General features: G+C 35.1%; 1 protein-coding gene across 1 annotated transcript in view; it reads right to left on the reverse strand.

The window, feature by feature from the left end:
- Fife (regulating synaptic membrane exocytosis protein fife) overlaps nt 1-13,580 on the reverse strand; it is an 89,703-nt gene that overhangs the window by 63,114 nt on the left and 13,009 nt on the right. Inside the window, exons 2-5 of the mRNA XM_085960019.1 lie at nt 5,396-5,549; nt 4,190-4,426; nt 2,081-2,349; nt 632-859 (exon numbers count right to left, since the gene is read on the reverse strand). Coding sequence (XP_085816145.1) covers nt 632-859; nt 2,081-2,349; nt 4,190-4,426; nt 5,396-5,549 — 888 coding nt within the window. The remainder of the gene's footprint in view (nt 1-631; nt 860-2,080; nt 2,350-4,189; nt 4,427-5,395; nt 5,550-13,580) is intronic.

Here is a 13,580-nt window from a genome sequence, read left to right on the forward strand (position 1 = left end):
ATTATATTACATGGATGATGTATGACAAACCTTTCCATTGGGTAATGTGTATAAAGAATAATAATATTTATAAATACATACTATTATCAATAGTACTACTAAAACTCTTATACTAGTAGGTAGGTACTGATTACTTCGGGATTAATGCCTTTGTATCCTGTGTATGCAAGGAAAAAGGAATCAGCTCTCAATGATTTTTCGTTAATAAAATTTTGAATTATTGTCAGATTGAGATCGAAAAAATTAAATACAACTCATTAATTACCATACACTCCATGTCTGTGCATATTTTATGTTGCAATATTAAACCAAAATCATTCAAAAAACGTTTTTTGTGCCTCCTGTAAAAATTGTTGTGTGAGGGTTAATCCTTTTTGCCTCAACACATTTGATATTATATTAAAATTGTAGGGGATATAAATATTTTATATTATGTACATAGGATCTTTTTAAATATTCACGTTCACGTTTGTAACAAATTGTATTGTAATATGAATCTATATTTTTCTACAATATTTAGAATTACCATTAATTTCAATTCTGGTAATTTTATTACTAGGTATGCAGTTTTTAATACAAACGTTTAGCAAATGCATGAAAATAGAGCGAGACAATAATTGGCGAAACTCACAGTTGACTGCCGCGCCTTCGGAGGCGCCTGTCCTCGTCGACGAGAAGCGTGGGAGGCCTGTCCGGGCTGCAGGGCTCATCATCAGGGGCCACTCTGAACGACCCCCTCCTTGAAGGGGGGCCGCCACCGCCGCCCCCGGGGGCCAGAGACCCTGCGCTTCCGCCCCCACCCGCCGCTGCAGCAGCGCTCGCCATTACGCCCGGAGCGAACACGTCGTACGCAGATGCCCTGTGAAGAAGCGTTTAAGATTTTTCATCTCAGAGAAGTACGACTGTACCCGGAGAAGTAATATAATGGTGAAATTAAATTTGAAATTGTTTTCTGTAGGGTTTTTGTATATTTTAAAACAAACTTTTCGAGCGAGGCGTTTGCTCAAATAGTATCACTGGGAAATTAACCAGAATGTAAAACAAAGACTTTTCAACAATACAAATTTTATAAAAATAAAACTTTATAAACAATATATTATATTTATGCTTTCCAGTTATCTGTTGCCTTTGTGTCAATTTATATTATATAAGTACAGAACTAACATTCTCATTTAGAAACTCTTTATGAAAAATTGTACGTATGCCAATTGGCTGTATTGCAGTTGACAGTGAGTTGTTGTATCGGAAACCAATGACCGTATAGCTAATTTTTTAATTGGCTATACAGTCCTTTGTGAATCTGGGCTGGCCACGAAAAGGTTTCTTAACAGATTTTCATTTTATGGGAAAATAAATGGATATTAGTCACTATATTAGGTACATACATTGAAAAACAACATGTAAAATTTTGCCAAACCTCAGTTTAGTTATAAGTTGCCTTATGCGTAACTGTTCGGCTATCGTAGGCGTATGGCCGTATAGCATTGAGATCAAATTTATGTCTAATTAAAACATAATAAAAATAATCGCAATACTAGACTGAAGAAAATAGATAGGTAAGTAAATTATAAATATTATAATCATATCATATAAATATTTATCAAATTCTGAATGATTCAAAAGCATATGTTTGTAAGTATTAAGTCATACTTATCAAACATCTAATAATAATGACAGCGTTATAATAAAATATTTGATTTCAATCAATATGGAATTAATATTCTTATTGAATCTGATAAAATTGGGATATTGCTGTATGCAATGAATGTTCCGCAAACAACGCGTCATTTTTTGATTAGCCATCTATTTTCTGTACGACTGTTTACGGTGAACTGTGATACGTACAATTTACATGTCACCATTTTCTTCTTCTCCGCTCCTTAGTTAGAGCATGTGAGGGAGCATTATTTAAAATAAATATTCCGTCCAGTTTTGAAGTCTTTCTCAATATCTATATTTTAAAGACACTCAGATTTATCTTACGTTGTTTCTGCCCATAGTTTAATATAGGGTCTGATGAAGGTTTTGTACAGCTTTTAAAATGTTACCAAGACATATAAGAATTTAATACTATGGTTACCTTCTCGGCATGGGTGATGGCAGTCCCAAACCCCCTCCTTCCTGTCCAGCATTTGAAGAAGGCGGGACACCGGCTGGCGTCAGATCGTCATCGCATGATCTCTGCCTCGGTACGCGGGACCCTCGGCGGGAACCAGCCCCGGCGATGGGGCCAGGACCTATGGTGCATCCTGGGGTTCTTGGCGGACTTGAGGCTCGGCTTCCACCTCCACGGCCGCGCCAGTCTAAGTCTGCAGTTGAGCCTTTCATGTTTTGGGTGCCACCTTTTAACTGAACCGAAGAAAAAAATATTACAATTAAATTATCTTTGGCATCCGTGTTGTTAAACATTCAATTAACCTACACCTGGTATAGTATCATGGTTTAAGCATACACTATTGATTAATAGGAAATGTGCACAGAACAGATAATAAATGGAATTCCGATAGGCAATTTTTAATACACTACATTTTGATGCAGGGTTTTGAATGTGTTAGTGTCCTATAAAAATGAAACACGCATTATGCACGTGTAATACACTAATATTAAATAGGCGTCAATGCATAAACCGAGAGTAGTTGTCAGTATTCGATGTATGACGTATTCTAGACACGTGTTAAAGTTTATCCCGGATTATTCCTTACTCGAGATCGGTTACCTGCCACTCCTTACCCGTTAGGTATTTCAGTTTCCCATGGAAATATGAGTTAATTAAAAAAAATCGCTGTGTTTCAAGACGTTCAAATTTATCCAATCTTTCGACTTTTATAGGTTATTTTATAACTCACCAGAAACGAAATATCATAAATTTGCATAAAAAATCGATGACAAATAGCGAGTGTCAACTGTTTTTTTACAACGTTTTTCTTAGGTCGTATTCTTATTTGTCCGGTGGTTGTTTGTCCGGTACAAATCTTGCAATCGATTTTAACTAACTTTCCGACTAGCTAGACATTTGAAACTTTTATAATATATCAGAACACGATGCCAATGCATTTTATAAATACTTTTAGCCATCTTTAAGTAGAATTGAATTCATTTTTAGTTAATTCTGTTTTGTATGAAAAGTTATTTCGATACCATTATTGCTTGCTAGGGGGTCCTAGCAACTAAATTATTAAATAATATATACGTGCGTTACTATGGAAATCAATATGAAATGACATTTCATTATTCAGTATTTCTATCAACAAGTCAAGTTTATATGATTCAACAGAAAATTTAAAAACGTTGTATATACAAAGTTCTTTTTATCTTGTAATTATTTATAACTATCGTAGTAAACATTTAACAATTGGTATAGGTTTTTTTAAGTCTATAAGATTCTACTCCATTATGTATTATTCAATTATATAACAAAACAAAGTGGTTATCATCATTAGAAACTGTCATAAAGAATAGTGTAAGAATGGAATAATTCATAAGATTTAAGAATATAACATTATTTTATTGAACAAACATAACTCCAAGAAATATAGAGCCATTAGAAAAAATCTTTTTTGAAAAAAATATGACTTATGACTTAATAGGATTTGAACCTACGCCACTAAGATTCACGCCTATGTACACTGACCATTAAGCTATACGTGTCCTATCTAATTGCGGTAGTTTACTAGTAGTTTTTACAATACTCTCTGAAGCGCTTTCTAAATTGCGTTACATTTTGGCAATCAGTTTTTGTATTTTACATCAACGTATTTGATGAATGGGTACTTTGATATTTTTTCTTACATGGTTTTATATTTCTCATTTAAAATTATGTTTGTACAATATTGCTTTAAATAATTATTAATATTAGATTGTTGTTTTTATTTAATAAAACGCAATTTTTTATAGTACTTATTCCACTTTTAATTAATATATTAGGACCGGTTTCAGTCGAAAATGTCCCACTGAAGCGGACGAAACCGGTCCTAATATATTAATTAAAAGTGGAATAAGTACTATAAAAAATTGCGTTTTATTAAATAAAAACAACAATACAATGCAGTTCCACCATGAATTGACAGTTAACAAAATAAAGGAAATTAATATTAGAGTGTGTCGATAAAGTGTTTGAATTAATTTGTCAATTTTTTCGGGTGTATAATTTTTTATGCTGTTGAGAGTAAATAAATTAAACGAAAAAAACCTTTTCAAGTTCCTTTAACGAGGCCGGTGATACATCGGAATGCCTCCTGAGTTCAGGACTCCTCGGTGGTGCCAGCCCTGCCGGTGAGCCCGGAGGTCCAAGCCTTGCATCGGAGTGTCTCCTTGCCAAAGACTCCACCACAGGAATCTCAAGGAGGGAATCTGTTGAGCCCTGGGGCACGGCTGCTGCAGCGCGGGACGCCAGCTTTCGACGGCACACTGAGCACCGCCATTCATCCTGGACAGTGTAAATTATTGAATTATTTTGTAAAAACATATCACAATATTTTGCCTCTACCATATGGATACATTTAACAATAACAGATTGACATATCGATGTACACGAAGTTCGTAGTATATAATATTTTGACTGCGAAGAAATCTATACCACTGAGAATATTGTTGAGATCTGCAGGGCTTTTCTGGGGGACTCTCTGTCGTTCACAAGTTGATGAAAATACATCGACATTTCAGGTTTTATCGGTGCAGTTTTGTGTTTGACTGTGGTTTTGTTTCAACATCTTAAATATTACGATGTCGCCTACATTCTGTCGCCATACGATTAAAAGAACAGATTTATTATGTCAGTTTAGTAAACTTATTTGATTTTTTTTTTGATCCAAATACACAATACTAAATTTGTAGATAATAATGTATCCCAATCTGTTCCACAGTATCGTAGAACAAATTAATAATATAAATTGAATACCTAAAATGAATAAGATATTTACTACGTGATACAAATTGGGTAAGAAAGTTTCCATTCCATATTCCATCAATATCCATTCATAAATTTTAATTGGTTCTATTTTTTAAAAATTGATTTTTTAAGCCTGATGCCCATTTTGACGAATAGATCCACTCGAAAAAATTCTCATTCATTTCACGTCGATTTTAACAAATAAAAGTTATGAAAGCTTTATTAAATTCCAAGGATTCATGTTCTTTCTAGTAGTTTGTATATAGATATGTTTAATGCTGTCATTAAAACACGCAAGAATTACAATAAATAACATAATAATATGTTAAGGCGTTTCTTTGTTAGTTAAAATGTTTTGTCTATTTTATGTAATAATATTTTAAATAATGTTATTATTATTTTATAACTGAAACAGCATTTTATATTGTTATTCTAAGGTGCGCGTAAATACCGTTAATAAAAAATAACGATGCGGAATCAGAAGTTGGTGTGTGGGTAAACACTCACTGAATCCTGATTTTCATCCAGTTTGGAATAGCTGGCGCAGTCCTCACAGACCCTTTGCTGGCACTCCCTGCATGTTTTGCTGAAGTCATCTGGCTTAAAAGATTTTAGGCACACCCGACATGCACCAGCTCGACTTGGGGGCTTCGTAGGGTCTCTAAAAGTAATAGAAAAAAAAATTATATGGTAACTCACATGTTAAAATATCATGGTTAAAATAAATAATGTGAATTATTTACATGTATTTGCATTTAAAATTGATGCTTGCATTTTGTCAGTGCCCATTTACGGTAAGAAGTCCATATCCGGAAACTTGTACGTATGCAGTTCGCCATATCATACTTCACCGTGAAATGTTGTATCGGAAATATATGGCCGTATATTAAAGACCGTCCAAACTCTTTGGGTCGTATAGTACTGACATAAAACACGGTTCTTGTCGGTTTAAACTTTACAGGAAGCCAGCAGTAAACAAATTTTGAAAATAACTGATTATTTGTTAGGTTAGGTTTTTATTCTTGAATTCATGAATTTTGCCAAAATCAGCTATGAAAAGTGAATTAATGTTCATATTAAATCTAATAAAATTGGAGACCATATTATAGTATACGGTCATCTCTTTCCGATAAAAATCTCACGGCGAACTGTGCCACGGTGAAATGTTTTACCTACAATTTACATATAACCAAGAAGTCATCGCACCTCCCGAAGAGAAACTGTATACTGAGTTTTAGAGAAATAATATATGTGGTTAGTTATATGACTTTAAGAATAATGAAGAGAGTAACTCTCATCACTTCATAGGTGTAGCGACATTTTTCTTGGTTCAGACACATACCTATACTACTAAAGAAAAATAAGACCTCTCTTCAGTATCAACACTAAGATGCTTATTTTTTTCGCTGACAATATTTTTACTGTATTTTTTCAGGTGTTAAGTATCTTTCAAAATAACTAATATTTTATTATCATTCTGATAATTAAATGGTTTGATGATGAATTGATAATTGAATTTAAATTCCAATTTCCATATGTCATTTCCATATGCCATGACTAATCGATGACTTACGAGTATTTACGACATTTTTTTATAACGTTTTTATTAGGTCATATTCTTATTTGTCCGATGGTTGTTTATCCAGTACAAATCTTGCAATTGATTTTAAACTATTTTCCCGACTAGCTAGACATTTGAAACTTTTAGAACACGAAGCCAATGCATTTTTTAAATACTTTTAGCCATCTTTAAGTAGAATTGATTTCATTTTCAGTTAATTCTGTTTTGTATGAAAAGTTATTTCGGAAGAAATCGGTAAAAAGTAAAACTATTATTGGTTGCTAAGTGGGTCCTAGAATCTAAATTATTAATATATACGTGCGTTGCTATGGAAATCAATATGAAATGTCAAAATGACATTTCAGAATTCTATATTTATTCAGTATTTCTATCAAGTACAAATTTTTTTGATCGTTTAAGCTAGTCAAGTCAAGTTTATATGATTCAACAGAAAATTTAAAAACGTAAAAAAAATATTTTTATCTTGTAATTATTATTATTGTAATTAAATCTCTCTTAACTTTTAACTCTCTGATTTATTAGTCTCCATTAGCTCCGCCGTATACAATATTATAGATAGTATTTAGCGGACTTCCAGAACGTCAGGAAACCGGTTGGGTTCCATAACAGACAAGTCAGATTGAGGTTCTCTTCTGGCACCCGCAGCACATTGCCAGGCCAGGTCCAACGTCGCCTATTCACTTTCAGCATGACGAGAGGCTGCTTGATGCGTTCTCTTATCTCCTCGTTAGTCCTGAAGTCATACCACCGCACACCCAGTATCCGTGGCAAACATCTGTTCTCGAAGCTCAGTTTACGGTTGCTCTGAGCGTTTGTAAGATGCCATGATCCATTACCGTATAGCAGCACCATCAGAATGCAGGTGTCTAACAGGCGGAATTTTTCATGAATTCATAGCCATAGAGAAATTAAAATTTTGTACCTTGGCGCCTTGAAACAAGGCGATTATGTTTATAGGCGCTCTTTAATACACTTAGTCTTTTTTATAAATGGCGTGCACTAGAGTGTGCGGGATTCCCATTTTGATTTATATTGGTATTCACAAACATCTGTTTTGCAAGCTCAGTATACAGTTGCCATGTTAGTTAAGGAGCCATGATTTGCTATCGTAAAGCAGCACCGTCAGAATACAAGCGTCGAATAGGCAGCATTTGGTTTTGACCGAGTACAGTCGTAAGTCACAGAATTATTTATGAAACCATAAAAGATAGACGGTTTATCAATAAATGTAAGATAATATTATAATTTTGTGGGTTGGCACCTATGATATCAATAATTTTAATATTAGAAACTTAGCTTTATCAGGAGTGCGGGTAATTTTATAAAAATATTTAATAAAAAAACAAGGTAATAGTGTGAAAATTCAAGCGGGAAATCAGAGAAAAAACTTGAAAAACGGCCAAAAAATCCAGTAATAAATTACGAGTAATACGATTTATTAATTGAAATTTCTGTTTTGTCTGAAATTGGTTTCTGAGAGAACGCAAAAAAGCTGTTCTTAATTGAATTTTGATTTCATATTACTTCGGATATTTTTCATTACACTCCAATTTACTGGATAGCAATATTTCTCTGAAAGTAATTTACCTGAATCGTGCTTTTAAATTGAGTACCGAGCGTAAATATAATATCTCAAATGACGCAGGTTTACATTACTTCAGTAGTACCAAAATATAAAATAAAACACAAGTCAACTCTGAGTAGCTATTTACTGTCAAAATTTGAGTAAGTCTTCTATATAATTCATTATCTGTCAATTAGTTCGTCTATTGCTATATTTAATACCTTTAATATTCCTGTTATAAATCCATCCTTAGAATGAGTTACATTATTTAAATCATACCGAAAATCCCATGATGGCCGAGCAGTTAACGCGTCAGCTTATAATTATTATTGTAACTATTTTCCTTTAAATAATTCTTCAAACGATTACTTTCCGACTGCTTTTCTACAAAGCATGCTCACTTTTCACTCTCTTGAATCTCGTAGTTCAATTGCTCTTGAGTAATTTTTGTCTGCTATCACGAGGAATGGTTTCCAATCCTGGCGTCCAAAAGAATTTTAGTTTATATGCGCCTGTTAATTATTATCTACGTGGTCGCAGCCATGTTCTATTCTGGGTCTGAACTATTTCCTCGAGGCGTATCAGGCACTATTAGCGAGGGGTGCACGACTAGTAAATACGCTCCCTAAAGACATAGACATTTTCAGTGATGTACTTTACGTTTTGTTGGTCCCAGATTTGTATTCTGTGTCTGGCAAATACACATAAGTATTGTTTTTTAATGTATGTTTGGAGTATGGACCAAATAAGCTGAGCAAGTGGCTAACATCTATTTATCGTTCAAAAAAATCTGTTTATACAATCCTCTACTCTGTGGAGTCTCATATGGATATCGGACATGGTATGGGTATAATGAAGATGCTCGAAACAGATGTCAATAATAATATTAATACTCAATACAAATATCAAAATAAGAATTTAAAAAGGTTAAACAAACAATGCAACGGAGTTCTTCGTAATTGTCAGTTGGATAATTATCGGTATTATTACCAAATACTCAGTCTCGAATACCGCATCAGGCATTTAGCATCGATATTAAAATGCCCCTGTAAAAGTTAAACAGCCCTGCACTACAAACATAAAAATTTAAACATTTTTTTTTTTGCAAAACAAAGGCGACCCCTCGGCACCCCTTCCGAACCGAGACCAGGGTACCTGCGCGTCCCAAGATAACAAATAACGTCCAAAATGTACAGCCCCAAGCTGTGACAAACAACCCCCCCGCACCCCTCGGTAATCGCGCCCTCAAGGCGAGAAAGTACCCCTTCGCCATTAAGATTTTTAGATATTTTTCGAAAGTGAAGTCCAGTTCCGATCTGGCAGTGAAGCCGGCAAAAACATTACCCCGCCGTCTTTGGCGCGGCGGATACCTTTAACACGTGTTTCAGTTAGGATCCTCGCGTTAAAAACAATCAATCAAAAGTTATCATATCTTAGAAAGAGTGACACCCCTCATCGTTGCCGCGTGAATAATAATCTATACAGTTGCCCTTAAAGCAAACCGCGAATCCAATAAAGCAAACCATGTGTCGCGTCCTCAAAAAACACTTTCGCGCCGATTCGGCTAATGTGTTTAAACACGTGTTCCCATATAATGACTGTGCGATAGCTAAATCTAAGACTCCTGTGCAAGTGTAATTAATGATGTAATCCAACCAATGTATGAAAAGTTAATGTAATTAAACGTCCCTGCGCAGGGAAATCGTCAAATCAAAGACGTGTTTTATCTTGAATTATATGTCCTGATGTCCACACAACCCTCAATCAAGGTGATGCTCGTGAAGAACGCTGCCAGCATACATGTGAGTTCTCCACCCATTCTTCCCGGTATTAGTATATAAAGTGATTATTATGGATTCTATTTTTTTTTTTTTTTGAATTTTTTAAATGTGTAAGTTTTTGACGGTTTTTAAATGTATTTTTTGATGATTGAAAATTTGCATAAATGAGAGCTAAATATTAAACATTTATATCCAATGAAATAGGTACTTAAAATAAATTTAGTTTTAGGGTCGTAGTATATTATGGCAATCTTTGAATTCTTTATATTTTTATAATATATTAAAAATATATCTCAAGAGCTCTCTAGTTTGCAAGCTTCATAGAATTCAATCGATTACAACTTATTTTCGATTATTCAAAAGAATATGTGAATATTATAAATATTATTTTGAATTTGTTCAACCAACAAAATCAGTCAGACAAGGAACGGTCTTCATACAATTTGACATCTGAAAACGATAATACCAAAATTCAAAATTTCAGTGATGCTTGTCAAAAGACTCGCCCCCGGGATTAAATGAATAGGTTTGCTTATGGACTTTTACTTCGAGCGTTTGATAACTGATAAGCGGCTTAGATAAAGCGGAACATAATAAATTAGAGATGTCTCACAAAATGCTGTCAGCTAAAATACATTATCTATACTAAAATAAAAAATTAAGTGTCTGTCCAGTTTGCTTGCAAGCTTGCACATCTTATAGACTACACTATTTCTGCCAATTTAGTGGGAGTTTCATTTCGATATCTTGATATAAAAGATTCTCGAAATATAGTGCATTTGCAACAATTCATTACGAGTAGGTAAACTGGTTCGATAGTAGCGGTGAGGTGATGTGCTGGTAGAGGGGCTCGCGCCTAGTTTCAACGGTTGTACGAGTATATCGAATTGATTTGGAAAAAAAATCTATGATTCTGTTTATCTGCCTGTTTTTTTTCCTCATTTCACGCGGACAAAGTCGCGGGGTATGGCTAGTTGACGAATTGATATAGATTTATTTTTGAAAAAATGTAGATGATTAAATAATGAATTAATCTATTTTAATACATTGTGAACGTTATACGTCATTATAAGCTAAATTTTGTAACTTTGTAACATTTATATGAAAACAAAATTAATAAAAAATATAAATAAAAACAAAACAAATAAGTAGAAAATTTTGAAAGATATTCAATTGAATGAATAAAGTTTTGATTAAAAAGCATAATCAAATTAAAATTACATTTATTTATATACAGTTAAATTATTTTTATACAATTAAACAAAATAAAAAACCACGTGTTTTGCCGAGTACCTTGCGTTTGTATACAGCTGACTGATTCGCACGTGCGCGTTGGGTATACCCCGATCACGTTCATGGCTAACTTCATCATGTCGCACTTTTGTAACGGTGTGCGCGCGCAGCTTTCAATTTTACCCTCTACTAAACCCGCCAAAAGAAGTATAACTTTAAAAGCTGGAACAGTGAAGAGTTTACCAAGTGCGTTGATTTGACTGTATTTAAAGAAACTATAAAACAACGTCAATATAAATCTATTCTACCTTACGTGGAATATAATATCGTCAAATGAAGATATTTATGTTAAACAATTAGCTGAATAATATTAGTATGTAGTTGTTTCATTTGTCTATAGTAAACCAATTGGGTACGCATCTGGAAAAATTCCTGCATTTTCTGGATGGTATTTTTAGAGACTGTATTTACTTATATTCACCAATTATATAGATAATAATATGAGAAGCTCCATAGACGCTCTTTTATCGTGTTGGTTTCAAAGTCATACTATACCACCACTCACCAGTATCCCAAAATTCATTACTAGTATCTGTTTTTGACTTTTTTGTATACATATGGCTATGACCAATTACAACCGAATAAACATTCCGCTTTGAGTTGAATACTAACTCAGTTATTCCCGATTTAGATAGTGAGCTCTCTTTTCAAGGTTTCAACCTTTCCTTTACGATGTTAATAAATTCTGACCGTTCCAGTGATGACACCTTGGGTTACCGCACGAGATTGACAATAATACGGTAGGTTAAAGGAAAGTGCATAGTTTGACAACATAAACAAACTTAATAAAGTTTCATTATCATTGTTTGCTAATTTTTTATCTATAAAATTATAAAAAAGGCATCAAAACATAATTATAATCATATGAAAATTTCTATACATTATTGTAGGGAGTTCAACCAATGTGTGCTACTCGTGCTCACGTATGGCTGCGAGACGTGAACCCTCAACACGAGAGAAGCATGGAGAGGTGTATGTTGGGCATCACGCGAAAGGACCGTAAGAGAAACGAATGGGTTAGAAAGCAGACAGGAATACGCGATGTAATAGACGTTGCCAAACAGCTGAAATGGAGATGGGCGGGGCACATTGCTCGCCGAAAGGACGGCCGCTGGACAAATGCCGTCATCCAGTGGTACCCAAGGGGGAAACGGCCACAGGATCGCCCTAAAAGCCGCTGGATTGACGAACTTGTAAAGTTCGGCGGAAATACGTGGCAGCGAACGACATAGGATCGAGAGAGTTAGAAAAACTTGGGGAGGCCTTCATCCAGTAGTGGATTGACCCCGGCCGTCAACAAGTAGTAATACTATTTTGATCTCAAGCTTGATTTTCAAATTTGTTTCTCACAATATTGAGTATGTCAATCTTTGTCGAATAAATGCTTTTAGATCTATCTTTTTTTCATACAGGAATGAGAAGCTATGTATGCAATGTGCATGTATAATAAATTTTGACAGGTAAATGAAATCTGACAGATATTAATTATATTATATACTGGCTGGTGCTGCTATCGATTTTGAAAATAATTAGATTTTCATAATAATGTAATATTGATGATTCTAGAAATAGCCAAAATATGAAAATGATGAATATTAAGTGAAATTTTTGCAGTTTAAGACTATACATCAGTGACACGGCAAATAATTTTCAACTATAGGCGCGACGAAATTTTGGACTCGCTGGCATTCGGAGAGAGAACGTCGAGTTGTGAACACGTCAATTTGTTTCGTGATGGCGACAGGGGTATTAATTCTTAAATCGTGTAAAGATGACTAAAAACGTTACCAATTTACTTGAAAAAGAAAACATGTCAATGAATATATTGTTATTGTTACGAATAGAACATGGTGTGTAAAATTTCCACCTCCGCTCCCGTTATGTATATGCAGCCACGTCATACGCGGCCGGCTAACATAACCCTTACGTGTGCCAGATCAAAGAATTTAAGCCCTCATTTTGTCCCGAGCAGAGCCGCACGGGACTGGTGATGCAACCTTGCACCGAAGTGCGAATGCATGATGTTAATTTATATGGCAACTATCAGAGTGACTTTAGTTTGAAGAGTCGCAAGGGGAGTCGAGAGTGTCCCGCCCCACGTACGCTCTGGTAAAGGTTTAGTAAAGGCCGCAAAATTGGCCTCGGTTGCCACCATGTCCGCGTGTCCTATTGGGCCCGAATGGGGTCGGACCCGGGCAAACAACTCCGCTCGTTCGGGGCCCATAAGTGGACAGTCCCACAGGACGTGCTCTGCGTCCTGCTGGTCGTGTCCACATGAGCAACCCGACCCATGTCCTGCCAAACCAAACCCCTGCAGTTTGGCCGCAAAGTTTCCATGGCCAGTCATGAATTGACTAGTCCAGTGGGTAGGCACCAGTCTCCTCGTCATGTGTCTCACCGAGACATCTGGAAAGTATAGAAAAGTCTGGCGGCCCTTAGAGGAGGCCACCCATCTCGCCTGCCATGCCGCAT

This window comes from Rhyacophila brunnea, unplaced genomic scaffold, assembly GCF_057557595.1.
Source record: "Rhyacophila brunnea isolate RB1 unplaced genomic scaffold, BYU_Rbru_1.0 scaffold_9, whole genome shotgun sequence".
Lineage (NCBI taxonomy): Eukaryota > Metazoa > Arthropoda > Insecta > Trichoptera > Rhyacophilidae > Rhyacophila > Rhyacophila brunnea.